The following is a 26,504-nucleotide window of genomic DNA, read 5'->3' on the forward strand; positions in this document are numbered from 1 at the left end:
AATTATTTAATAATTATATTTTTATTTAAAATTTTAATTTTAAATTTTAAATTATACTATAAATAATTTTGAGTCTTGATTATAAGGTGACTCATTTTCTTAAATAAAGATAATAATCACCTAAAACAAATCATGAAAAAACAAATGTAATCTTTAAAAACTAAATGGTTATCGAATAAGACTTTTATTTTATTTTATTTTATTTTATTTTGTCAAACGTAATAACTATATAATGATAGAATACTATCTCCGTTGACACAAGGCCTTTTGGGAATACTAAAGCAAAGCCACCAGAGTTTATACTCGTGAACAATATCATACCATTATGGAGAGTCGTGTTTCCAAAATTGGCATTCGTGTGTATAATAATAATAATATTAATAATTAAGAAAAATGAAAATAGTATTTAGAGAGAGCTAATTTTTTTTCATAGATTCAATATATCAAAAATGATGAATCAAGGAGTGTCTCCATCTCTGATCTCAACCGAGGACGAACTTACACCCTTCAAAACCTGCCACAAAAAACAAAAAAAAAAAAAAAAGAAAAAAAGACTCTAAGTTATTGGATCAAAGGGAGCACGTATATTTTTTATAATTAAGATCCCGTTTGATAGCGATATCGTTCTTATTCTTTGAAATTTATGTTGTCCTCTTAAACATTCTTATTGTGATTTTTTCAAATTGTAATTGAGGATTTTTTAAAATTTTAAATGTTTAGTTTAAACTAGTCGTTGTGTTGAATTTGAAAGGAACATGTTGGAAAACAGATGGCGAGTGATGAACTCACTTGGATCCACTGTTACAAGCATGGCAGTTCCTCCAAAATCGCAGGTACCGCCAGTGACCTTGGTTTTCTGCCAGTAGCTATTGAAAGCATACGAGGCGTGTGCCACAATAGTGTCAGGTTCATAGCAATGTCCATTAGGCTGAATGGCCATGCAATCGGCTCCTGACCCACAAGCATAATCCATGGCTTCTTGAATTATTGCATCAGCCACAGACGGCTTAGCCACACACCATGCTGCACCAGACGACCGTGGCTTCCCCACATGTGCTGCAGGAGGTGAACCAGGTGGCGGAGAGAACCCCATTGGTGGGCTAAGCCCCCCATGACTGGGTGGCCCAGAAGCATGTTTAGGTCGGGTAGGACCATACTGGTGAGGTGGGCTTGGAGGACCAGTTGGTGGGGTGGGGCTGGAAATGTTCTTAGGAGGATATGGGGCTAAGGGGACGGAAGGGGTCATTGGGATGATGCTAGGTGGGCTTGGTGGAGGGCTTCGGCTTCTGGTAGGTACATTGGGCTGAAAACCTGGCGGTGGTGGGGCGCGGGAATACATCATCCCTGGTGGTGGCGGTGGTGGGGCGTGGGAATACATCATCCCAGGTGGTGACGGCGGCGGCGGTGGTGGTGGTGGTGACTGAGGAGTTTGGGTCGGTTCATCTTCACAGAAAGGAGGAGACTTTACAGGCAATGGGATTGGTGCAAGTGAATCAAAAGGAGGCAATGAAAATGGAGAGTTAACAGTCAAGAATTTCAGTTGGGGTTTTGAAATAATCCCCTCTTGAATTTGAAGATTCACCTTCTTCAAGAACTCACTGGTTGAGCTTCTACCAGCATCTGCAAGAAAGAAGTCTCATGAAATCTTATAAAAACAGACACCACATTCAAAAGAACAGAGCTTGAAAATGTAAAAACATAATCAATTACCACTTGGAATAGCCAGGGAAGTGGATAAAAGAGCAATAGAGATGTAAAAAAAAGACAACCCACAATCGCTCCATAGCTCAATGAGCTGTTCAAATGTTTTGAGCTCGAAGAGGCATTTATACAAACACTTGGTGGGCAAACCAGGTAGAAAAGCGAGTAGAATTAGGAAGAAAGCAGAGGTAGCCATGAAAGAATAAATACGACTCGTTCATCAATCAAATTCAACAGCACAGTGATATAGTGAGTGTGGTGCAATGCAGAGGAGATGAAAATGTAAAACAATAATCAATTACCACTTGGAATAGCCAGTGCAGTGGATAAAAAAGCAATAGAGATGTAAAAGAAGACAACCCACAATCGCTCCATAGCTCAATGAGCTGTTCAAATGTTTTCAGCTCGAAGCGGCATTTATACAAACACTTGATGGGCAACCCAGGTAGAAAAGCGAACAGTATTAGCAGGAAAGCAGAGGCAGCCATGAAAGAATAAATACGATTTGTTCGTCATTCAAATTCAACAGTACAGTGATATAGTGAGTGTGGTGCAATGCAGAGGAGATGAAAATGTAAACCTGCGCTGGTCTGTAAACATAATGGGTATAGATTCTTGCTTGAGAGATGAGGAAGATGAAGAAAATGGGAGATTTTGTTACCTTTTTATGTTGCTTTCTTTCTACTCAAAATGGATTGACTGTGCTCCCTATCTGCGTCTGTGATTCCGCTTTTTCAAAGTTCGCATTATTGGAAATCTTCCTCCAATCAATACGTTACGATGATGTTATTGCATCTTTTAAACTCGTTTAACACAATTACTTAGTTGAAGCTTCAAATTTTAAATTAGATATGGATAGGAGCTCAGTGTCATGATTATGCTTGTTCAAAACATGTTGTCCATTTCAAACTTCATTTACATGTTTTCATATTAGATAGTTCTTTACCATTTTAAGTTGTGTCAATACCGGGTGTATGATCGTTCATCAAGATCATGTGTACGCCCACCAGACCTAAAATGCCCCAAGATCATGTGTACGCCCACCAGACCTAAAATGCCCCAAAATGTAGGATACGGGATACGATTAGTCATAAATTCTTCATGCCCTGAGTTATATGCTATATTAAGTCGTGGTATTTTATTTTATTTCTTTACCATATAACATTGTTTTCTTCAATTATTTCAAATCGTTTTCAAATGCATTTTCTCGCTCACATTTTCTAAAACATTTCTCTGCTTGAGGCCCGAACATACACTAATGTTGTCCGTGACGTTCGGACGTTCGGATTTCTCATAGTTGACTTATTCGCTGGATTAAAACAAATGTCCCTGTCTTCACAGGTATACGAAAAGGAAACATTCTCCATCATATGTTTGTAATTATATTTTTTTTTTGTTAAATGAAAATTTTAGAAATTAAAAATTAAATATTTTTTAAAAAATTGGAGCAATTATTTAAATATATTTTCACCATTTCTTTAATTCCGACAATGGGAATCAAATCGAGGTAAGGCAAATTATTTAATAATTTAAAAGAAAAAGTGAAAGTAGGGGTAAATCCGTCAATTCACGTTATAATTGGGCCCAACGGCCCAATACCAGACCAACCCAACGTCTGGGAACCACCACATGACCAACATAATGCCCAATTCAACCACTCTGCTATTCCAACGGTAACTTATCACTGTCTTCTTCCTCCTCTCTCCCTTCCCTCTGCATTTCTCCACACCATTAAAGACAGATTCGAGCTTTTCAGCTGAACCAGAGCTCAGAAGAAGAACATCCCAAATGAATATGCGGCCTTGGGAAGACGACGAGGAGAAGGAGAGACTGATCAAAGTGGTGGAGTATTTGGAGCCATTGATGTCCAAAGAGCTTCTCTGCAAATTCCCAGACAACTCCGCCTTTGATTTTGATTACTCTCAGAGCACCATTTGGTCCCCTTTGGTCCCTCGGCCTTACCATTCCATGGATTTGGATTTGATTACCCCCATCAAGCTTCCTTCCGATTCGGAAATGGCTGCGTCGTCGACGACGGCGGAGAAGAACAGCTTGAAGAAAGCTACCTCCAACCTCAAGAAGAAGCTTCTCTCCAATGGCGTCAGTATCCGTTTCAGGATCTCGAAAAGCAACAGGAAGATGAAGAAGATGAAGAACAAGAAAATGGCGGCTGATTTCTCCCCCAAGCCTCTGCAAGCTGCTGCTTGCTACCCACATAACAAAAAGGTGCTTAGTTTTTGAATTTTGATTCTGTTTCAGTAAGATCTGGGTGTATTGTTCTTGGTGTTCTTGATGTTCTTCACTGCAATTTAACTTCCAATTCCATGAATGTTCAGGTATGGAGCAAGCTGCTGAAAGCAGCCACCAAGCATTTCAAGAAGAAGAAGAAGGATCCTGCAACTCAAATGAAACTCTATTTCTAAAGCAATGATTCATAGAATCATCATTTTACAGTGTTCTTATTTCATTTCCTCTGTTTTTTGAAAAACAGAATATGTGTAATTAACTTTATTCCATAGATCTGTTACATGGATTCTCATGAAAAAGCAGACCCATAAACAAAGAGATTCATGGGATCAGATTAAGCCAACATGGTATCAATCAAATTCTGAAATGAAATGTAAGAGGAACCACCATGATTGACGGCGTTTCTACTTTTCCGGCTAATTTCTTTCATTCTCTTCCTCACCTCCTCCCCTGCTGCATCGTCGTCCGCCATTAAAGATCGAATAGCTTTCTCGATCTGATCGGCAGTCACCAGATATCCACAGTCCCTATGGTAATCGATCTTCATCTCCACCGCTAATTTTAATTCTTTAACAAGCACGAAGGCGTTTATCTGTTGCTCGGCGTACTGCGGCCAAGCTACGAGCGGCACGGCGTGCCAAATGCTTTCCAAAACAGAGTTCCATCCGCAGTGCGAAACGAACCCACCAATGGCTCTGTGGGCTAAAACATCCACTTGTCGAACCCACCCACATACTCTTCCTTTCCCTTTAACCCTCTCCCGGAATCCCTCCGGCAAGACATCGTTAAGATCGGTGTAATCGGACGGTAATTCGAACTTCTTGTGCGGCGGCGGTGGCCGGCGCAGAGACCAGAGGAACCTCACTCCGCTACTTTCCAGCCCTTTTGCTACTTCCATGACTTGGGCTGGTGTGAAACATCCCCGACTACCGAAGCACAAGAACACCACCGACGACGGCGGTTGATTATCGAGCCAAACTCTAATTTCCTTGCTTTGATTTTCATCTGGACTTGGCCGATTTTCGCTTTCCAGGTCCAGCACCGGCCCCACCGTGTAGATCGGAGGGATTCCGTCTTCAGAGAGTGAACTCAAAGTATAGGGTTCGAGTTCCGCAAAGGTGTTGACAATGATTCCTTTAGATTCCTTGAACTTTCGAGCGTGTAGCGCCATGGAACTGAACCCTCCGCCACCGTTAAACGCAAACTGAGGCAAAACCCCCATCGGAACAGGGTGGGCGAAATACGGAATGATCGAATCAGCCTCCGATTTGTCAAATTCGACACCGATTTGTCGATCGCGGGTTTCGATGTGAAACATTGACCCGAGAAATCCAGCGCCAGAAGTGAAGAAGATGTACGAATCGACGCCTAATTCGTTACCCACATCGATCATGGAAGAACAAAACAGATCAAGAACCAAGCCAACGACCGGGACGGCAATGTCGCTAATGGCATTTTTTACTAGGGCTTTGTAGCTCTCTATGTAGAGAGAGTAGTATTTCTCGAAGGACTGGGATAAGATCTGGCGCGAAGGAGGATCAGGAGGAAGGGGGAGATGGATGACTCGAATTCGGGGCGTGGCGGGAGAAACGGCGGCGGTAGGTGGCGGGGGATCGGAGATTCCATCGGTGGACGTCGGCGTAAATGGGTATTTCATGACGAGAATGGTGGCGTTGAATCGACGGTGACGATCGAGAAATTGAGTGACGAACTTGATCGTGGAGACGAGATGGCCCACTCCCGACGACGGGACAAAAACCAGCTCCGCCGTCTCCATGTCTCTGATCGCCGGTGGAAGTGGAAGTGGAAGAGAGAATGCCTTGCCTTTCTTCGCCGTCGATCTTGTTTCTCTCAAATAAATGGGACGATTAAAATTTTAAATTAATAATTATATCATTTTATTTATTTAATTTAACTCAAATAAATGGGACAATTAAAATTTTAAATTAATAATTATATCATTTTAATTATTTAATTTAATTTAGTTATCACCTAAAAAGTTATTAAAAATTATTATTTTTTCAATAAAAATAAGAAAATAAAAAGAGGAAAATTCATCTCTCTGAGGTCTCGCTTTCTGGCTGGTCTCTTAGTCATATGTGCCCGATCCGACCAATTCAGTTGAATCTCATCGAAACTCTTTGTATCGGTCCGGCAAGATTTATCGCCGTCGATGGCCTTTTCACCCGCAGCCGGTGGCCGGAGTTCTCGAGACACATCCATAGTCGTTCTGACACTTGAATCCGGCGAAGTATATATAGTTGCGAGCTTGTCTTCGAGGAACGACACCCAGCTGATATACATCGATCCCACCACCGGCGCTCTTCGCTACCATGGGAAGTCCGGCCTTGACCTCTTCAAGTACGAGTCCCAGGCAATTGATTTCATTACCAACGGATCGCGATGGCTTTGCAAGTCCTCTGTCCAAGCTAGAGCCATTTTAGGATACGTTGCCTTGGGCGGTACTGGTTTACTTTATGTCGCCACCAAACTTTCAGCCAGTGTTCCGAATTTTCCTGGTGGAGGAACCATATTCACGGTGTTGGAGAGTCAGTGCATCAAGGTTTTGCTGCAGAATCCGCAGGTTCAGGGGAAGGGGGAGCTCAAGAACGTACAAGAATTGGTCGAGCTTGATATTGATGGGAAACACTACTTTTGTGAATCAAGGGACATCACGAGACCGTTCCCTAGCCGGATGCCGCTGGATAAGCCTGACGAAGAGTTCGTTTGGAACAGTTGGTTCTCGATGGCATTCAAGAACATTGGATTGCCTCATCATTGCGTTACGCTTCTCCAGGTTTTTTTTCTCACTTAATTCATCATCATCTCCAAAATCTTTAACAGATTTCATGGTATGTCGTGAATTGTGGCAGTGTTTGTACTGCTGTCTTAGTGGGTAATATTGTGTAGGGGTTTGCAGAGTGTCGAAGTTTTGGGAGTTCCGGTCAGATGGAAGGCATTGTCGCACTTATTGCTCGTCGAAGCAGGCTGCATCCTGGCACTCGATATTTGGCCAGGGGATTGAATTCGTGCTTCAGCACAGGTATTGTAGCGTTTGTTCAGTACTAGAAAATAATTCATTACCCATTGCCGTAGTTCACTGCCCCTGTTTATTCCTGCTGTTTGTTGATGCATTCCCTCATATGAACAAGTAATATATTCAAGCTCCTAGTTACAAATACTCCAAATCTGACAGGGAACGAGGTTGAATGTGAGCAACTGGTATGGATACCTAAAAAGCCTGGCCAGAGCACTCCTTTTAACACATACATTTGGCGAAGGGGCACTATTCCAATTTGGTGGGGTGCAGAGCTGAAGATCACTGCTGCAGAAGCAGAAATATATGTTTCTGATTGCGATCCTTATAAAGGAAGCGCTCAGTACTATCAGAGGTTGAGTAAGAGATATGATGCTGGGAAAATCGATGTCGTTGGTGGAGGAAATCGGAACAAAAAAGCTTTAGTTCCTATAGTTTGCATAAATTTGCTTAGGAATGGAGAAGGAAAATCAGAATCTATTTTAGTTCAGCACTTTGAGGAATCTGTGAATTTTGTTAAATCAACGGGTAAACTTCCATATACTAGAATCCATTTAATAAATTATGACTGGCATGCAAGCACAAAGTTAAAGGGCGAACAGCTAACGATTGAAGGGCTGTGGAGGCTTCTAAAAGGCCCTACTATATCAATAGGTGTTTCTGAAGGGGATTATTTACCTTCCCGCTTACAGACCAAGGATTATAGAGGTGAAATCATACATAATGATGACTTTGAAGGTGATTTCTGCATAAGATCCCATCAAAATGGGGTCATACGATTTAACTGTGCTGATTCTTTGGATAGGACCAATGCAGCTAGTTATTTTGGTGCTCTCCAAGTCTTCATGGAGCAATGCAGGCGGCTAAGGATATCTTTAGATAATGACTGGGGAATGGGTTATCGTTCAATGGATACACAGAGTGGATATACAGCTCCACTGCCACCAGGCTGGGAAAAAAGGAGTGATGCTGTGACAGGGAAAACATATTATATTGATCATAATACTAGGACCACAACATGGACTCATCCTTGTCCTGATAAACCTTGGAAAAGATTTGATATGCCATTTGAAGAATTCAAGAGATCAACAATTTTATTTCCAGTTTCTCAGCTAGCAGATTTGTTTTTGTCTGCCGGGGATATTCATGCCACCCTTTATACTGGTTCCAAAGCTATGCATAGCCAAATCCTTAACATATTCAATGAAGAACCAGGAAAGTTTAAACAATTTTCTGCAGCACAAAATATGAAAATTACTTTGCAGAGAAGATATAAAAATGCTGTTGTTGACAGCTCTCGACAAAAGCAGCTGGAGATGTTTCTCGGAATGAGGCTTTTCAAACATCTTCCATCAATACCTATTCAGCCTCTTAATGTATGCTTTTGAGAATTTTCCGGACCATTTGATCTTCAATACCTAATAATTTGAGAATTATGACTCCTATTTGTTAATTATTTATCTATTTTTCTTATTTGGGGGGTGTGGGGTGTGGAAGACGCATGGTTTTATTGTGCATTTTATGATTTTGTTTATTACTCAATGCACTAGTTAATACATATTTTCCTATTTATAAATGATAAGAACGAGAGATGATTTCACCTCATGCTTAGTGTTGATGATGGCACTGGGTATCCCAATGTTATTAGCTTGTGAAAGAAGTTCCATTATTTAGGCTTCACAAGAAGCGTCCTTTTATACGCTTATGAGCCTCTCCTTGGGACTATATCTTTAAAGAGGGTTTGTGCTGTAGCTATTCCTGGTCTACCATGTGACTTTTTTTTTCCTGTTTGATTTTTCATATCCTGGCTGAAGTATTGCATTATTTCCTTTGGTTATTGCCTTATCATGCACATATGGTTTATCGTGTGTTACTTATGCTCCACTTTTCTGTCTGTTGCATTGATTGACTATATGGATTGGTGTAGGTACTCTCACGAGCATCCAGTTTTTTACTTAAACCTGTTACCAACATCTTTCCAAGTTCTAATGGTGGAGCTGGTCTTCTGAGTTTTAAGAAGAAAGGAGAGATTTGGGTACTGGAAATTCTTTTATTATCTGAATCATATGTTCTGATGGAAACATGATATATAGTCAAATTTCCTATTAACCTTGCTCCTTGAGAAACTTGATGTTATGTTTGGTCTTGCTTGCTGGCTTTTCATGAAATTATTGTGTTCTTTGTCCTACAGGTTTTTCCGCAGGGTTCAGACGTTGTTGAACTCTTCATTTACCTAACTGAGCCTTGCCATGTCTGTCAGCTTCTTCTTACTGTATCTCATGGTGCAGATGATTCAACTTATCCTACAACCGTTGATGTAAGGACTGGCCGTAATTTAGACGGGCTAAAACTAATACTTGAGGTTTGTATTCTTTCCTAAAAATTTACCCTTCGTGCTTTATGATCATAGGGCCTCTTTTATTCAATTTCATGAGATGTAGAAGGTACAGCTCTTAAGTTAGTGCAGTCGCATAAAGAAATTGCTTTGCTACGCTGCTCATTCATGTGACATTTACTTTGTCTAAAAAAAAAAAAAAAAAAAAAACTACTATTGATTTCACTCAGTTACAAATCCTCAACAGTTGTTCTATTGCATATTGGATCATTTGGGTGTTTTCCTCTGTTACTTATTACTTGTTGATGCAGTTACATGAAACACTAAAAGGACCTTTCACATGGTCAGCCGATTGTTGAACAATGTTGCAATATATCCTCGGCATATTGCTTCTAGTTCTAGCTTTTATATATTTTTTTCAAAATGACTTAATTTAAATTCATAACAAGTTACCTACAACCCTCTATACTTGTATCCAGAAATAGAACTGCCCTATTTCAAACAAAAGGAAACATTCATGAAGCTGTATGTTCTTCCATCCATGTGTTCCTACATGCATGGATCATTAGTATGTATGCAAATGGTTAATATGAGTGTGTGGTTATTGTTGTTCCTAAATAGTTTTGTTGTTTCTTGGCAGGGTGCTTCCATTCCTCAGTGTGAAAATGGGACAAACCTTCTAATAACCTTACCTGGGCCAATAAGTGCTGAGGATATGGCTATCACAGGGGCTGGTGCACGCCTCCATTCCCAAGACGCATCAACATTTCCATTATTATATGATTTTGAAGAACCAGAGGGTGAACTGGACTTCCTTACTCGTGTTGTTGCTGTTACATTTTATCCTGCTGATTCTGGGAGAAGTTCAATGACACTTGGTGAGGTGAGAAATGATAACTGGTTGAGTTACACACTCAATTTCTAGAGGTCATCTTGTCCGCTAACTGGTTGACCTTCTTTATTATTATTATTATTATTTTAATTGTTATAGCCCGCTAATTTACATCTTTAGTGATTCTCTCTCTCTCCATCGTTTTTTTCCCTTATTTCTTTGTCATATATCATATTACGTTAGGATTTGCTCTTACTTCTACTTTATAATATATTTTACTTTGTTGACGTATATTGTAGATAGAGATCCTTGGAGTTTCTCTTCCTTGGAGGGGAGTGTTTTATGATGAAGGACCAGGTGCAAGATTATCTCACCTCACTAAAACGATTCATAAGGAAATCAATCATTTTTCTTCCGGTTCAGGAACCAACCCATTTTTGGCCCCTTCATTAAATGAAGACCTTTCAGAACCTGTTAAAACGAGTGCTTCTGCAGACCAATTAATTGACCTTTTGTCTGGAGAAGTCACATTTACAGATACAATTTCTCAACCAGTTAGCGGAGCTGCTGTACATCAGGGGGAGGACTTACTTGATTTTTTGGACCAGCATGTTGGATTTCATGGTGCTGAAACCGACGTCAAAGTTTCTCCAGCAGAAGATCCAAAGGTTGCCGATAGTTGTTCCCAACTGTACATAAACTGTCTCATATCCCTTGTAGGACCTCGCATGGTATGTTTCGATTTCTTATATTTCGTTTGGTTATCATGATACCATTCTAAACGAGAGCAGTGCAATTAGATTTCAATTTTTGAGTTGCATCAAGAGTTGGCAGCCTCATCCTACTTACAGATCATGGGCTAACCTACAAATTAAGTGACAATAGCCTAACTTCAAAACTGGCTAACCTGAAAGTAGATGATAGGAAGCAAATAACTAGATAATATAAGATGCTTAGCTCATCTGAACAAGTTGAGCAAAAAATGAAAAGAAATAACAAGAAGAAAAAATATAGGATAATGGCCTCCCGCAATGCATAATACATGCTCTATGAGGGCTGAAAAGGAAAATCCAGGATAGCTTTCTAAAAAAGTCTATTTGCTCAGAGTGGATTATGGGTTGGTTACAAGAGGTAACAGATAAGGGAAAGGAAATTAGGACGAGGTTTTCAGTAAGGAATCAGCCGGCAGAGCTTTTTTTAAAGCCATTTCTTCACCTAATATTGGGAGTCAGCACTTCAGTTATGATAACTTTCCTTTAGCTCCAGATCCAACTAAATCCCTTTCTGCACGTTGATTATTGAATTGGTGGTTTTTAAATCAGAAAGAACTAGGAATTTCTATGATAGCTAGTGGTAATAGCTTTTAAGTTAGGAAGAGACGGTGGCTTGCTTTGAAGTGTCTAGTACAAGTTCTGGGATTCCACTTAGTTTCAAGGTCATCTTATGAACACCATCCAGCAGATGGGGAATGCTTGGGCATGACATTATTTGAGCGGTGTGTGCGCAAATGATGATTAAATGAAGACGATTTAATCATCCTGTATTTTTATTCTAATCCTAATGTAACATATTTAGACAGATAATATTTATGCGAATAATACAGGAAAAGAAGCTCAGCTTCCAAGAAGCCATGAAACTTGAAATTGAGCGCCTCCGGCTAAATCTTTCAGCTGCTGAAAGGGATAGAGCATTATTATCAATGGGAACTGATCCTGCTACTATAAATCCAAATCTATTGCTTGATGAAATTTATATTGGAAGGTTATGTAGATTGACAAACAATCTTGCATTAGTTGGGCATACTTATCTTGAAGACAAAATTACTGCTGCTATTGGTCTTGATAAAATCGACAATCTTGTGGATTTCTGGAACGTCACAGAACTTGGAGAGATCTGTTCTAGTGGAACCTGTGAGGTGCGTGCTGAAATTAAAACACCAGTTCAATTTCCCTCTAAAGCATCCTCAGTGGGAACTCCCCAGCCTGTCTTGTTATGCTCACAATGCCAAAGAAAGGTTTGTAAAGTATGCTGTGCTGGGAGAGGGGCTCAACTTCTAACAAGCTACAGCTCAAGGGAAGTCTCAAACAGTGGTTATTCAAGCCAGGGAGGATCAGGTCATGGGAGCCGAATTGATGTCTTGAATGGTTTGGATGGTGTTGTCTGTAAAAAATGCTGTCCCAACGTTCTGCTTGATGCATTGATTTTGGACCATGTAAGGGGATTAATTAGTGCACGAAGAAAGGCCCGTGCAGACGATGCTGCATATGGAGCTCTGAACCAGGTGATTGGATCATCAGTAAGGGATTGGATGTCTGGAAAGAATCTGCCTGATGCTGGCCAACGAGTACAAAAGGTCCTAAGAAAATTGCTTAATGGAGAAGAGTCTGTTGCTGAATTTCCATTTGCCAGCATTTTGAACTCGGTAATATTTTGAGTCTTACACACACAAAAGCTTTTTTCTATCATCTGCATTACATGTGACTTCCTCATTTACGAATATAATTATGAGATTATATTTTATATTCTACTTTTCAAACCTAATTAAAAAAGAAAAGGAAATTAAAACATTCACGATAGTGTATGAGATTTTATTTTGAAAAAAAGTAATGACTTTACATTTAGGAGTAGAAGAATAAAAACTCTAGTTTTGGGTGGAGAACTGCTTGAATGAGTGGTGTTTGGCAACTTTGAATTACCAATATATATGGTTGAAATCTTTATTTGTCACCATTGCATTTTCAAAAAGTTCACATTATGGATAGCTCTATCGAGGGAAAAGACCTATAATAGAAGAGGCTTGGTCTCATAATGTTAGAAGCTATTGCAAAGCGATGACCTCTTACAAAAGCTTGGTGGACATGATTTTTGCTCTTTTACGTGGCAATGAAAAGGAAACAAATTTTAGGAGGATGTCTTGGTTGATGACAAATCATTCAAAGATCTTTTTGCTAGACATGCAATATTTGTACTTTGTAGCTTTGTAGTTAGCTTCGAAGTTATTTCCATCGAACATATTAGCTTTGAAGCAGTAATTGCTTACAATTTTCGGAATTCATTGCCATTGATATCATTCCATTAAAAGATGATTGCCCTAGCCTGCTGAATTTGGCATTGTTATCAGTTCCATTTTGCCAGACACCTTATATCCTGGAAGAAATGAAATGGAATGTGATTTTGTCTTTAAAAAAATACTGTGATATAGAAAAGTCAGTTCAAGATACTCGCAGTTTTAATCTCTTGAAAATTATCTGATATTATTCAAATAATTGTGCCATCTAACTTGCAAAAATCTTCCATTTTGTTGACTTTGTAATTCATAATAAGTTGCAAGTTTTGTGTAATTGTAGGTGGAAACAGCAGCGGATTCAGCACCAGTCTTGTCATTGCTTACTCCCTTAGATTCTGGTTCAGTAGGTTCATATTGGAAAGCTCCTCCGAGTGCTACTTCGGCTGAATTTGTTATTGCTCTTGGTTCCGTTTCTGATGTTAGTGGGGTCATCTTGCTTGTGAGCCCTTGTGGGTACTCTGCGGGAGACACTCCAATTGTAAGTACTGACATTTGCGTACTTAATATGCTTCTTTGTTAGTGTAAGTTGTCAATAGGTTTATAATTAGAACCTATATAGCCATTTACATGAGATTGGAAGTATTCCAGCAGTGTACCTTGCAAGGATCTAGTTAAATATGTCAATGCGGGATCATTTTGGACGGTTCTCAAGGACAAGGAATCGTTTTAACCAACAGTATATGACATATAACCTTCCCAATGTTTTTCTAAAACAACTTCTCAATGATATAATACAAATGAATGAAAGCTCGAGAGATACAAACTCCCAAATAGTGAAAAAGAAAAAAGATACTAATAGAAAATACAACCTTATAGAGATTAGCCAAGAAAATAAATAAACATTTAAAGAACCATGAACTTTTTTAATATCTTTGACTGAAAGACGGATGAAACTATGAATAAGGCCTCCACCAAATGCTGATAACTGATAGCTACTTCAAATCTTCCAAAGAAAACCAAGAACCAATTGCCAACAAACAAAAAACCTTTTAGTACCGTCCATGTGGAATCCTAATGCAACAAGATCAAGACTTCTCAATACCAAAAAATTGATTTCATCAAACTCTAAACTTCAAGCCAAATTTGCTTATGACTCCTCGAAAAGCTCTCCATGTAATGCACCATGTCCAGGATTCGAATTAGGATTTGGAATCTGGATTTGACACTTGATGCCTTGACATTCCCTTGCATCCTCTGCAACATGACCACATTACCTATTTATCACTTCTAAGAGTGAAAGCTATCCTCATAGACCAACATGAGTCCTTTCAACATGCATTGTTCTACTCACATGTTTCCTAAGAAAATTTTCTGGAAGTTATCCAATACAGGATTGCTTCAAGTTAACATTTTAGTGGCTCAATCATAAGAACTCTAAAATTAAACATGGTGAGCATTGAGCAATTCTATATTGGGTGTTGGATGGCCTCCTGAGAATTTTCCTACGAAACATGTAAATGGGGACAAAGCATGCTGAAATAACCTGTGTTGTGGGGATAGTCTTCACTCTTAGAACCGATAAGTAGATAATGTGGTCTTATCACAAGGGAATATTGGGGCTATCAAGTGTCGAATATGGATTTCAAATCCTGATCTAAATCTTGGGCATGAAGTGTTACACTCCAGCTTTGCAAGAACAACTCTTCCATAAAAAGAAGCTTTGGAAGAACCATCACCAGCAAAGAAGTATAAATTCTCGTCATGCAAGTTAATCCAATTACTTTAGAGAGGGTGGAACAAACTTTGTAAAGCTAGAGCATGATACAACTTCCTTCTTAAACCACAGGAGAAATTTCACTAAACTCAAGACCACAGACTTCTATAATGAAATTTGGCCCATAGGGATGAAGAAATAGGAGTCTTCTTGTCACAATCTTGAAATAGTAAGTCAAAAGTTAATAGAAAAATAATCTACAAGAGCATCAGCCTCCTTACTGAAATCCATTTGGGAAATGACTGATTTCGCACTATTCAAGCTTACCTTGGAGTTAACATTAGAGATTTTACCACGAGGTGTAGGGTTCTTTGTCAAGTGAACAACTTCTCTTGAAAGACCCCCCTTTTTTATGAGAATAATGCAAAGGATATATAACCTTCACAACGCGTTGGTTATATCTTTTTGACGTGTCCATTTGTTTTACTAGAGTCATTTTGTGCTATTATGTAATGTTGCATTTTGACGTCATGTTTCTGTTTCAACCTTTTAGTACCAGTATGCTTCTTTAATATGAAACTGTGCATGTACGCACTCTCTTGTTGTACGTACTATGCAACTGATGGCCCCAAAATATAATTATCTATATATCAATTTTTTGTTACCACCATGGCGGCGTCTCCTCAACATTTCATGAAATGTTAAAGAAATGCAAAATCCAAGTACAAATAATTTCGTCAGTTAGACTGTTTTGCTTTACACATTACACGTTTCGTTGATTTGAAAATAACGAGATGGCACATTTTTATGGGGGAAAAATTTGAACCATGAATTTGGAATATATTATTATAGTGCTTTGGAATCTTGGTGGGGATTGAATTCTTGTCAAATTTGAGACTTGCACTCTTCTCTCATTGCAGGTACAAATCTGGGCGAGTAATTTTATTCACAGGGAAGAAAGGTCGTATATGGGGAAGTGGGATGTCCAATCCTTGAATCCATCTTCATTTGATTTTTCTGGGCCAGAAAAAGAATACAGCGACGATAGAGCACCTAGGCATGTCCGGTTTACCTTTAAAAATCCTGTTAGATGCCGCATCATTTGGATGACACTACGCCTTCAACGCCCTGGTTCCAGTTCTTTTAATTATGAGACAGATTTTAACCTCTTGTCTCTAGATGAAAATCCTTTTGCACCAGTTAATCCGCAAGTTAATCTACGTGCCTCGTTCGGAGGATCAAGTAAAGCTATTCCTTGTCTTCATGCTAGACGAATTATTGTAGTTGGAATCCCAGTGAAAAAAGAGACGGGTCTTGATTCATCATCAGGCTCTGATCATATATCTAATAGGACCTGGTTGGAGAGAGCCCCTCAAGTAAGGAGATTCAAGGTAGAAATCCTGCTGTGATCTATAATGCCTTAAATCTGTGGCGTCTGTCAAACTTCCTGTAATACTAATTTGCTGTTAACTGCCCTTTTGTTTTCTCTAGGTTCCAATTGAAGCCGAAACGGCTGTGGAGAACGATATTGTCTTGGAACAGTATCTATCTCTAGCGTCACCAATGATTGCTGGATTCCGTCTGGAGGCTTTCGGTGCGATAAAACCTCGAGTTACCCATTCACCTTCTTCAGATGCACAAATCTGGGATGCATCAGCTACGTTTTTAGAAGATAGGCACATCTATCCTGCTGTATTGCATCTACAGGTTTCCGTTGTTCAGGTAATTAAGTCTTTGTTTAGTTTACAGCTTTAACATAGAAACATATGTAGCCAGAATACAATCGATGAACTGTTTTTCATGGACAACAATTATGCATAGAAGGATCCCATTTTTCTCATTTCCAAGCATAGTTTCTGCCTTCTATCTATTCCGTCACGAACAAAATTTTCGTCCTGATGACAATGAGTATATTTGCTGGAATGCATAATTTATGTCTTTTTTTTTCCTGGGAATTTACTGTAGCATTCCATTGATGATGTTTCAAAAGTCATTTCTGTATGATTGAATCATGGAGGTTTCATTTCATTAAAAATGGTTACCATTACTACTCTTACAGGAGCCTAATACTGTAGTAACTATAGCTGAGTACCGACTACCGGTAGCGAAGGCTGGAACAGGATTTTATTTCGATCTTCCTAGACTTGTCCAAACGAGGAAAATTATATTCAAACTTCTCGGAGACGTTGCAGCGTTTTCCGATGACCCAGCGGAGCAAGACGACTCTGGATTCAGGGTTTTTGCAGCAGGGTTGTCTTTGTCCAATAGAATTAAGCTGTATTACTATGCAGATCCTTATGAACTTGGAAAATGGGCAAGTCTTTCTGCTATATGATGCTTGGATGTTGTTGCTCTTACTCCAAGGGGAAAAGAAAAATGCAAAAATGGTCTTTGTGATTCATTGTGTTATTTGATTCCATTCTTTGTTGTGATGCCAAAATCTAACCCAATATTCTTTTACGTATTAATACCAAATTAGGAACTTAGAACAAAAATTCTCTATGTCCGATGTGAATTGGTCTGTATTTGTGTGACCATATCAATTGCTCAAGATTTTGATCCTTTTGAGTTGGGATTGAGTATCAGTTCAGTTCATTACTGCCCAATAGTCTACAAATGCATCATATTGACAATTTAAACTTGATGTGGTATGATGCTGGATTGTATAAGCTTCTACTTGTGCACCACGTACACGAGTTTCTACTAGTACTTGTGCACCACGTACACGAGTTTCGTGGTCTTCAACACAAACCCCACCCCCACCCTATATTGATACCCATGCTCCCAGCAGCTCTCTCTTGCTTTCCTCTTGTTTTCTTGTCGCTGCGGTTGTTAATGTCCTCTTTTTGTTGCTGAAAGTTTTAAAAGGTGTTTTGAAGTGATCTGAACTATGACATAAGATTTTGAATTGATGTAAATAATTTGTTTTGGGTTTGAGACCATCTCGGCTTCCACCCAAGTTTAGCATCCCGAAAATAAGGGAGAACCCACTTATGTGAGCCTACTAGTGTGCTCGTGAATGCTTAAGTCAGAATTTCCAAGCCACACCGATGCGGGTTGTAGGCCATGTAGTTTATGTCTGTGGGAGCATATTTTACAGGAGATATACACAAGCGGTAGATAGGTCCCCCACTTCGATTCCTGTCCCGCCAACACCTCCCCTTAATTGAGGCTCGACTATCTTAGTCATTTTTTACTGTGCATTCGAAGAGCCTCGACTCCAAGCTCGACTATCTTAGTCATTTTTTACTGTGCATTCGAAGAGCCTCGACTCCTGTTGGAGTCCTGGAGTCCTTTGTTCTACTTTGAGGATTCTATTGACGTGACTAAATTTAGAGTGTACTAAATTTAGAGTGTGACTCTGATATCATGTTAGAAATTACGACTACTACTCTCCGTATTACCAGGATTGTCTACTTTGTGTACAAGACTGATAATATTCTTTGATATAAACTCATTATCATTCTCTAAATTAGTCTGGTCGACGTGGGACTTTCATCACCATAGACGTAGAAATTGATGTCAAAATGAGAGATCACTGAGATATCTTATTGGAATGGAAATAGAAAATTCGGCAAAAATCCCACAAAATAAAACTATCGGATAAACAAAATATTGTTCAGACATTCTGTAGATCTCTCTATCCACTGTTCACTGTGGTGGAATGCCATTGTAGAAGCTCTGAAGCTCATCCATGGCGTCCTCTGCAACCCTTCTTTCTTTCTCCCCATTACCTTCTAATCCCCCCCTTCATAACCATTCAACCAACCCTAAAATCCCAACTATTCGTTACCGCCTCAGCAGACTATGCCAAGAAGGTCAGCTCCATCTTGCCCGCCAACTCTTCGACACTCTTCCTCGCCCTTCCACCGTTCTTTGGAACACAATCATCATTGGATTGGTCTGCAACAACTTCCCCGATGAAGCCCTTCTCTTCTACAGCAATATGAAATCGTCTTCTCCACAAGTTAAGTGCGATTCCTACACTTACTCTTCTATTCTCAAGGCCTGTGCCGATACTCGCAATCTCGTGGTTGGTAAGGCCGTACATGCTCATTTTCTTCGATGTTTGATGAATCCTAGTAGAATTGTGCATAATTCCCTTTTGAATATGTATTCTATGTGTTTGAGCACTACCCCAGATGGTAAAATGGCTCCTGGTCATTCGGGGAATGATTTGGTACGCAAGGTGTTTGATACAATGCGTAAGAGAACTGTCGTTGCTTGGAATACCCTTATTGCTTGGTATGTTAGAACGGAGAGGTATGCTGAAGCTGTGAAACAATTTAGGCTGATGTTGAAACTTGGAATAAAGCCAAGCCCAGTTAGTTTCGTTAATGTGTTTCCAGCCTTATCATGTTTGAGGAACTTAAAGAAAGCCAATGTTGTTCATGGAATGCTTGTGAAGTTCGGCAGTGAATATGTTAACGACCTTTATGTTGTGAGCTCTGCAATTTTTATGTATGCTGAGCTCAGTCGGCTCGAATGTTCTAAGAAGGTTTTCGACAGTTGTTTGGAGAGAAACACGGAGGTTTGGAATACAATGATCAGTGCCTATGTTCAAAACAATTGTCCTTTTGAAGGAATTCAACTCTTTCTTCAAGCTATGGAGTCTGAAGATGCTGCTCTTGATGAAGTAACTCTTCTTTCAGCCATAGCAGCAGTTTCACACTTGCAGACGTTTGAATTAGCAGAACAGTTGCACGCATTTGTTGTCAAGAATGTAGCCGTGTCGCAAGTTTGTGTAATGAACGCCCTCATTGCCATGTACTCCAGGTGCAACTCAACTGATGTATCATTTAAAATTTTCGATTATATGCCTGAAAAGGACGTTGTTTCATGGAATACAATGATCTCTGCTTTTGTTCAAAATGGATTGAACGATGAAGCATTAATGCTTTTCTATGAGATGCAGAAGCAAGGTATGATGATCGATTCTGTGGCTGTTACCGCTCTGCTTTCAGCAGCTTCAGATCTTAGAAACCCCAATATTGGTAAGCAAACTCATGGCTATCTACTTAGGAATGGTATCCAATTTGAGGGAATGGATAGCTATCTTATAGACATGTATGCTAAATCTGGTTTGATTGAGGCTGCTCAAAATGTATTTGAGAAAAGCTATAGTCATGAAAGAGATCAAGCTACTTGGAATGCCATGATGTCCGGCTATACACAAAACGGCCTCGTCCATCAGGCCTTTCTCGTCCTTAGACAGATGCTCGACCAAAAGATAACGCCTAATGTTGTGACACTAGCTTCAATTCTTCCTGCTTGTAATCCATCAGGGTACATAGATTGGGGCAAGCAACTCCATGGATTCTCCATCCGTAACGACTTGGACCAAAACGTCTTTGTTGCAACTGCTCTTATCGACATGTATTCCAAATCAGGGTCGATCGCCAATGCTGAAAATGTTTTTAGAAAAGCTAGTGAGAGAAGTATAGTCACTTATTCCACCATGATATTGGGTTATGGTCAACATGGGATGGGTGAGAGCGCTCTCTCTATGTTCCACACAATGCAAAAATCTGGTATTAGGCCTGATGCAGTTACCTTCGTAGCAATCTTGTCTGCCTGTAGTTATTCGGGTTTGGTCGACGAAGGCCTTCAAATTTTTGAGTCCATGAGAACTGTATATAACATTCAACCATCCACTGAACACTTCTGTTGTGTAGCAGACATGCTGGGGAGGGTCGGGAGAGTGGACGAAGCCTATGAGTTCGTCGTAGGATTAGGGGAACAAGGGAATGCAATGGAAATTTGGGGATCACTTCTTGCTGCTTGTAGGATTCATAAACAATTTGAGTTAGGAAAGGTTGTTGCCAAGAAGTTGCTTGAAATGGAGAAAAGAAATGGGAAGACAGGTTACCATGTTTTGCTTTCGAATATATATGCGGAGGAAAGAAACTGGGAAAACGTCGATATCGTTCGAAAACAGATGAGGGAGAGAGGTTTGAAAAAGGAAACTGGAAGCAGTTGGATTGAGATTGCTGGTTCTATGAACCATTTTGCTTCCAAGGATAGGAAACATCCACAATCCGATCAGATTTACAACATGTTGGAGGAATTACTGATGGAGATGAAACATGCTGGTTATAAACCACAGTTCACCTCCTATGCCGGTGGTCCTCTGGAGACTGATGAGTGATACATTGGCCATGTTCAGGAGAGATGCACGAGGTAAGCTGTCATGGTTTTGCTTTTGGTTTTCTCAAAAGGCCTCATACCAATGGAGAGGTATTTTTTACTTATAAACCCATGATCAACCTCGTAATTAGCCGATGTGGGACTCCTCTCCCAACAATTTTCAACAGTGTCTTCATAGCCTGATAAAACTTATTCAAGCCATTCGTTTGACTGCTGCATTTTCTTAGCCTAACTAGATTACTGATCTTTCTGCTTACCTTCGAGTTCAGCAAATGCACGAAGTTATCTGTGTTCTTGTGAGATCCCACATTGGTTGGAGAGGGGAACGAAGTATTTTTTTATAAGAGTGTGAAAACCTCTCCCTAGCAGACGCGTTTTAAAACCGTGAGGCTGATGGCGATATGTAACGGGCCAAAGTGGACAATATTTGCTAGCAGTGGGCTCGGACTATTACAATTCTCCATTGTCTCTTAGCAACAAAGCTGGACTGGGCCTTCACACGTCGTGTTTTCTCTGGTTTGGGTCACCTCTCATCCACCCTGGACTAGAGTAAGTAAGTGTTACACTGTAAGTACTGGCTCCACAAGTTCTATTGAACATTTGTCATCACCTCTCTTCTTCTCCAAGCACATAAAAGTAGAACCACTCCACTGGATGGATCCTCACAGTTGAGATCATATCATTTTCTCTTTTGGTTTGTCATTCTTTAGGAAATGAACAAGTTTGGACGGGTCACCTTACAGCCACGGTTGAGTTGGCCAATATTCTGGTCACTCAAGATGAACTTCTGTCTGTCGCAAGGCTCACCCACAAGCTACCCTTCAACACCAACATGGCCCAATCACTTTCTGTATCTTTTGTGGGCAAATCTGTACGCTTTATCGTCCTCCCTGAACGCTTTCAAAAGGTGAGTGTCTAACTAAATTGATCACATCATGTAGGAACCATGTTTAAGTTTACGAATATGTTAGAATGTCTCAGTTGCATATATCACTGCATTTTTACTTGACACCTGTCGTGATGATAAACTGTTATATCTTGAAGTATTCTTAAGACCTCACCCGAGTTTATCTTGTGGTTTGAAAACTGCTAAACTTTTTTTCAAAATTTTTTGTTCTTTTAAAAGTTACCATATAATTTTATAGCTAAACCATAAAAACTAATGGATAGTTTATTTATAGAAGTTTCCAACACACACGTGCAGACTCTGCATCTTCTTCATTGATCTTATCATTTCATATTTAATTCAAACCATTCATTTTCTATCTTCATTTGTCCGCTTGGTTTTCCAGTTATCTTACAGCAAAGGCATGACATCTTCTTCTTCTTCTTTTCCCAGCACCAACTGTTATATAACAAGCCAAACTTCACCCACATCTCCCTGCAAGACTCTTCAAAAAAATGAACAAGTTTGAGCTGGTTTTCATACCCATGCCGGGGATGGGTCACCTCGTTTCCACAGTGGAGATGGCCACCCTTCTTGTTACTCGAGACCCTCGTCTCTCTATCACAATGCTTGGCATGAAGATGCCCTTTGAATCCAAAGCTTCTGAATATATCCAATCCCTTTCTGAATCTCTTTCCAACAACCCATCCCTACGCCTCATTGTTCTTCCTGAATTACCCGCCCCAAAAGATAGCAAAGATCTATTGCTGAAAGTACTCCTCGACAGCTACAAACCCCATGTCAAAGAAGCTGTTAGCTCACTACTTACAAACCCCCTTGCTGGATTCGTCTTGGACATGTTCACTACAACCATGGTGGATGTGGCTAAAGAACTTGGGGTTCCTTCTTATGTGTATTACACTTCTAGTGCTGCTTATCTTGCTTTTAGTCTACATCTTGAAGAAATTTACCGTCAAAAGAACAGTAATGAAGCAGTGAATCCACAATTCAAGAACCCAGATTTTGATTTGAGAGTATCGAGTTTAATCCACCCAATTCCTAGCAAAGTCATTCCAGGAATCTTCTTTATGGAAAAAGGGGCCGTTTGGATTTATGAAGAAACCAAGAGATTAAGAACTGAAATGAAAGGGATTCTCATCAATACATTTGAGGAATTGGAATCCCATGTGATATGTTCTTTATCAAGTGATTCCTCTTTGAATCTCCCGCCGTTGTATTCCATTGGCCCAATTTTACACTTGAACAACAACAAAACGGATCGTGCCGATGTGCTAAAGTGGCTGGATGAGCAGCCACCATCATCGGTGGTGTTCTTATGCTTTGGAAGCAGGGGAAGCTTCGAGAAGGGTCAGGTGGAGGAGATCGCCGAAGGGCTTGAGCGAAGTGGGGTTCGTTTCGTGTGGACGCTCCGGAAGCCGCCACCAAAGGAAGTGTTTCAGGACCCAACTGATTATACGGACTTCAAAGACATCTTACCGGAGGGATTTCTGGATCGAACGGCGGAGGTTGGGAGGGTGATCGGGTGGGCGCCGCAAGTGGAGATATTAGGGCATCCAGCGACAGGTGGGTTCGTGTCGCATTGTGGGTGGAACTCGACGTTGGAGAGTTTGTGGCATGGCGTGCCGATGGCGACATGGCCGATGTATGCAGAGCAGCAATTCAATGCGTATGAGATGGTGGTGGAGTTGGGATTGGCGGTGGAGATCACGGTGGAGTATCGGAAGGAGGGTGCAAGTGACGAGCCGAGAGTAGTGAGTGGGGAGGAGATTGAGAAAGGGATTAGGAAGTTAATGGAGGAGGATAGTGAGGTGAGGAAGAAAGTGAAAGGCGTGAGTGAAGAGAGTAGGAGATGTGTGGTGGAAGGTGGATCTTCTTATGTTTCAATGGGCAAGTTTATCGAGGACGTTTTAGCTAGCTCGCCTGGAGGAAGATGCTAAAGGCTAACAGAAAGGGATTTCTCTTTGTTAGTTAAACAGGATAGGGGACGAGGATTATATTCTTTCATCTCCATCTCGATCATGTTCCACTTCTATATATAAAGTGCAGAATCCTATATTATAATATTGACATTTTATTGAATTTATAGTAATGTTCTTATAAAAATTATATTGGAAGATGAAATTATTCTTTAATTTTTTTTTAAAAAACAATATTAAAAATGATAAAAAAAAAAAATCTTCACACGAATCTCACCAAAAAAAAATCGAGGATTACAAATTGAAGTAGGAGGTGGGAACGGGGATGAGAAGGGCTTCCGACCCCTGTGGACATTTCTAAGCCTTGCTAAACTGTTCGGCAACACGAGGGACATGGAAACAAAAAAAACAAAAAAAAAATTCTTCTCAACATGCTTTTGATCATAGATAACAGGTTGCTTTGAAGCGCTCAAACCATTGGAAACGAAATTGCTATATCAACCAACATGGTTTTTCAATATCTCCTAATAGGTTCCCTCTAGTTCGGCTAGCTAGTAAACGGTTTTTCGGGCGACAGTACAAAAACAAATTCAAATAGTTCATAGCAATAAAAGCCAAATCAAATAAACTAATAATGGCCTAATGAGATGAAGGAAGATCCACCCTCCATTACATCATCCTACTTTCCTCACTCTTGAAGCAGGATACCTCAGTTTATGAATTACCAGTTGCCACGTATCTTATCTTATCACATTCATATCCTAAGGTCGATTCAACCCACTCATCTTTGGCCAATCCCATTCCCTTTTACAAACACTAAACTTTGATTCTTCTTCCCATCTCCCAGCACTCAGCAATTCTGTGTGAATCTGTAAATTCAGCTCAAATGAAGAAGTTTGAGATGGTTTTCATACCTGCCCCAGGAATGGGTCACCTTGCTTCCACAGTAGAAATGGCCAATGTTCTTGTCACTCGAGATCCTAGTCTCTCTGTCACAGTGCTCGCCATGAAGCTGCCCTACGATCTCAAAGTTGCTGAATGTATCGACTCACTTTCTATGTCTTTCACAGGCAATTCTATACAATTCATCGTCCTTCCTGAACCGTCCCTTCCAGAAGAAAGTAAAAAGGACTTCATTGTGCTGGTTGAAAGCTACAAAGCTTATGTCAGAGAGGCTGTCGCCAACTTGGTTGGCTCTGAGACAAGTCTTGACTCGCCTCAGCTAGCTGGGTTTGTCATTGACATGTTCTGTACAACCATGATCGATGTGGCTAATGAATTTGGGGTTCCTTGTTATGTGTTTTATACCTGCAGCGCTAGCTTTCTGGCTTTTAGTGTTCATCTTCAAGAGCTTTACGACCAGAATGATAGCAATGAGGTGGTGGAACAGTTGCTGAACTCGGATACTGAGTTCATTACTTTGCCAAATTTTGCTAATCCCATTCCGAGTAAACTCATTCCTAGTCTCTTCTCCAACAAGGACAAGGCCATTTGGTTTCATAACCATATTAAGAGATTTAGATCAGAAATCAAAGGGATTCTCATCAATACATTTATGGAAATGGAATTTCATGCCATGGAGTCCATATCGAGTAATGGCAGAGTCTTCCCACCGCTATACTTCGTTGGACCCATTTTGCATTTGAAAAACACAGGGGTTGCTGGATCAAGTGAGGCTAAAAATTATGAAGAAATATTACAATGGCTTGATGGTAAACCTCCATCATCAGTGATTCTCGTGTGTTTTGGGACCATGGTGAGCTTTGATGAAGATCAGGTGGTGGAGATAGCAAATGCATTGGAGGAAAGTGGGGTTGGCTTCATATGGTCCCTTAGGCAGCCCCCACCAAAGGGTAAGTTCGAAGCGCCGAGAAACTACACCGACATCAAAGAAGTCCTACCGGAGGGATTTCTCGATAGAACAGCAGATATTGGGAGAGTGATCGGATGGACGTCACAGGTGGAGCTATTGGCACACCCCTCTATAGGAGGATTCGTGTCACATTGTGGTTGGAACTCAATTATAGAAAGTGTATGGCATGGAGTGCCGATGGCGACATGGCCTATGCACGCCGAGCAACAATTCAACGCCTTTCAGATGGTGAAGGAATTGGGATTGGCTGTGGAGATCACATTAGAGTATAGAATTACTTTTGGTGAAGGTAAGCCGAGATTGGTGAGTGCAGAAGAGATAAAGAATGGAATCAGGACATTGATGGGTGAAGAAAGTAATGAGATAAAGAAGAGAGTGAAAGCTAAAAGTGAAGAGAGTAGGAAAAGTGTGAAGGAAGGTGGATCGTCCTTTATCTCATTAGGGAAATTTATAGACAACGTTTTGGCCAACTCGCCAGGAGGAGGAAACTAAAGGATGCAGTTTCATATGCTTAAAATATATACATATATTTTGTGTACCTCCATCACAGATGACTCTCTTCGCCTCAATGTGCATGCCCCCGACCTATGATATCGTTGATTAGCTCGACCCTGACTCGTGATACTCCTGGTTGGCTCATCTTCCTTTTCCATTCCAGATTTTGGTTCTATTTCCTGTAGGAGATTGGAGATTGCTCGAAGTAAGATTTTATGATTTCAACAACTTTATTAAGTCAAATTAACAAAGAACAACAACAAAAAACTATTCAAGTATTTCACGTGATGATC

General features: G+C 40.2%; 6 protein-coding genes and 1 pseudogene across 9 annotated transcripts; 5 read left to right on the top strand and 2 right to left on the bottom strand.

Moving 5' to 3' along the window:
* Positions 1 to 432: 432 nt before the first annotated feature.
* LOC111797334 (uncharacterized) lies at positions 433 to 2,264 on the bottom strand. Of its 3 annotated transcripts, none has more exons than XM_023680313.2 (3): positions 2,004 to 2,264; positions 790 to 1,620; positions 433 to 514 (listed from the first exon to the last, which is right to left on the bottom strand). In XM_023680313.2, the coding sequence occupies exons 1-3, from the start codon at positions 2,074 to 2,076 to the stop codon at positions 483 to 485; spliced, it is 936 nt and encodes a 311-aa protein (XP_023536081.2). In that variant the 5' UTR covers positions 2,077 to 2,264; the 3' UTR covers positions 433 to 482. The 3 variants fall into 3 exon arrangements, with proteins under 3 accessions (XP_023536081.2, XP_023536080.2, XP_086980742.1); XM_023680312.2 differs by lacking the exon at positions 2,004 to 2,264 and adding an exon at positions 1,711 to 1,990; XM_087124616.1 differs by lacking the exon at positions 2,004 to 2,264 and adding an exon at positions 1,774 to 1,989.
* A 1,189-nt stretch (positions 2,265 to 3,453) lies between these two features.
* LOC111797546 (uncharacterized) lies at positions 3,454 to 4,368 on the top strand. Its single transcript, XM_023680582.2, has 2 exons — positions 3,454 to 3,927; positions 4,038 to 4,368. The coding sequence occupies exons 1-2, from the start codon at positions 3,490 to 3,492 to the stop codon at positions 4,122 to 4,124; spliced, it is 525 nt and encodes a 174-aa protein (XP_023536350.2). The 5' UTR covers positions 3,454 to 3,489; the 3' UTR covers positions 4,125 to 4,368.
* LOC111797545 (anthocyanidin 3-O-glucosyltransferase 2 pseudogene) lies at positions 4,097 to 5,814 on the bottom strand (annotated as a pseudogene).
* Positions 5,815 to 5,984: 170 nt separating this feature from the next.
* LOC111797544 (putative phosphoinositide phosphatase SAC9) lies at positions 5,985 to 17,458 on the top strand. Of its 2 annotated transcripts, none has more exons than XM_023680579.2 (12): positions 5,985 to 6,745; positions 6,859 to 6,991; positions 7,145 to 8,361; positions 8,913 to 9,020; positions 9,177 to 9,347; positions 9,961 to 10,203; positions 10,452 to 10,883; positions 11,756 to 12,574; positions 13,500 to 13,697; positions 15,794 to 16,264; positions 16,365 to 16,595; positions 16,933 to 17,458. In XM_023680579.2, the coding sequence occupies exons 1-12, from the start codon at positions 6,122 to 6,124 to the stop codon at positions 17,206 to 17,208; spliced, it is 4,923 nt and encodes a 1,640-aa protein (XP_023536347.2). In that variant the 5' UTR covers positions 5,985 to 6,121; the 3' UTR covers positions 17,209 to 17,458. The 2 variants fall into 2 exon arrangements, with proteins under 2 accessions (XP_023536347.2, XP_023536348.2); XM_023680580.2 differs by having other exon boundaries at positions 6,604 to 6,745; positions 6,869 to 6,991.
* A 972-nt stretch (positions 17,459 to 18,430) lies between these two features.
* Positions 18,431 to 21,031, top strand: LOC111797049 (Tetratricopeptide repeat (TPR)-like superfamily protein). The gene has a single exon (XM_087124908.1). It carries the CDS (start codon positions 18,568 to 18,570, stop codon positions 21,019 to 21,021), a length of 2,454 nt encoding a protein of 817 aa, XP_086981034.1. The 5' UTR covers positions 18,431 to 18,567; the 3' UTR covers positions 21,022 to 21,031.
* A 766-nt stretch (positions 21,032 to 21,797) lies between these two features.
* On the top strand, positions 21,798 to 24,048 carry LOC111797050 (anthocyanidin 3-O-glucosyltransferase 2). Its single transcript, XM_023679924.2, has 2 exons — positions 21,798 to 21,927; positions 22,360 to 24,048. Exon 2 carries the CDS (start codon positions 22,422 to 22,424, stop codon positions 23,862 to 23,864), a length of 1,443 nt encoding a protein of 480 aa, XP_023535692.2. The 5' UTR covers positions 21,798 to 21,927; positions 22,360 to 22,421; the 3' UTR covers positions 23,865 to 24,048.
* A 452-nt stretch (positions 24,049 to 24,500) lies between these two features.
* Positions 24,501 to 26,323, top strand: LOC111797197 (anthocyanidin 3-O-glucosyltransferase 2). The gene has a single exon (XM_087124961.1). The coding sequence runs from the start codon at positions 24,730 to 24,732 to the stop codon at positions 26,206 to 26,208; it is 1,479 nt and encodes a 492-aa protein (XP_086981087.1). The 5' UTR covers positions 24,501 to 24,729; the 3' UTR covers positions 26,209 to 26,323.
* Positions 26,324 to 26,504: the final 181 nt, after the last annotated feature.

The sequence above is a fragment of the Cucurbita pepo genome, chromosome 6, assembly GCF_057944985.1.
Source record: "Cucurbita pepo subsp. pepo isolate OVF chromosome 6, ASM5794498v1, whole genome shotgun sequence".
Taxonomy (NCBI): Eukaryota; Viridiplantae; Streptophyta; class Magnoliopsida; order Cucurbitales; family Cucurbitaceae; genus Cucurbita; species Cucurbita pepo.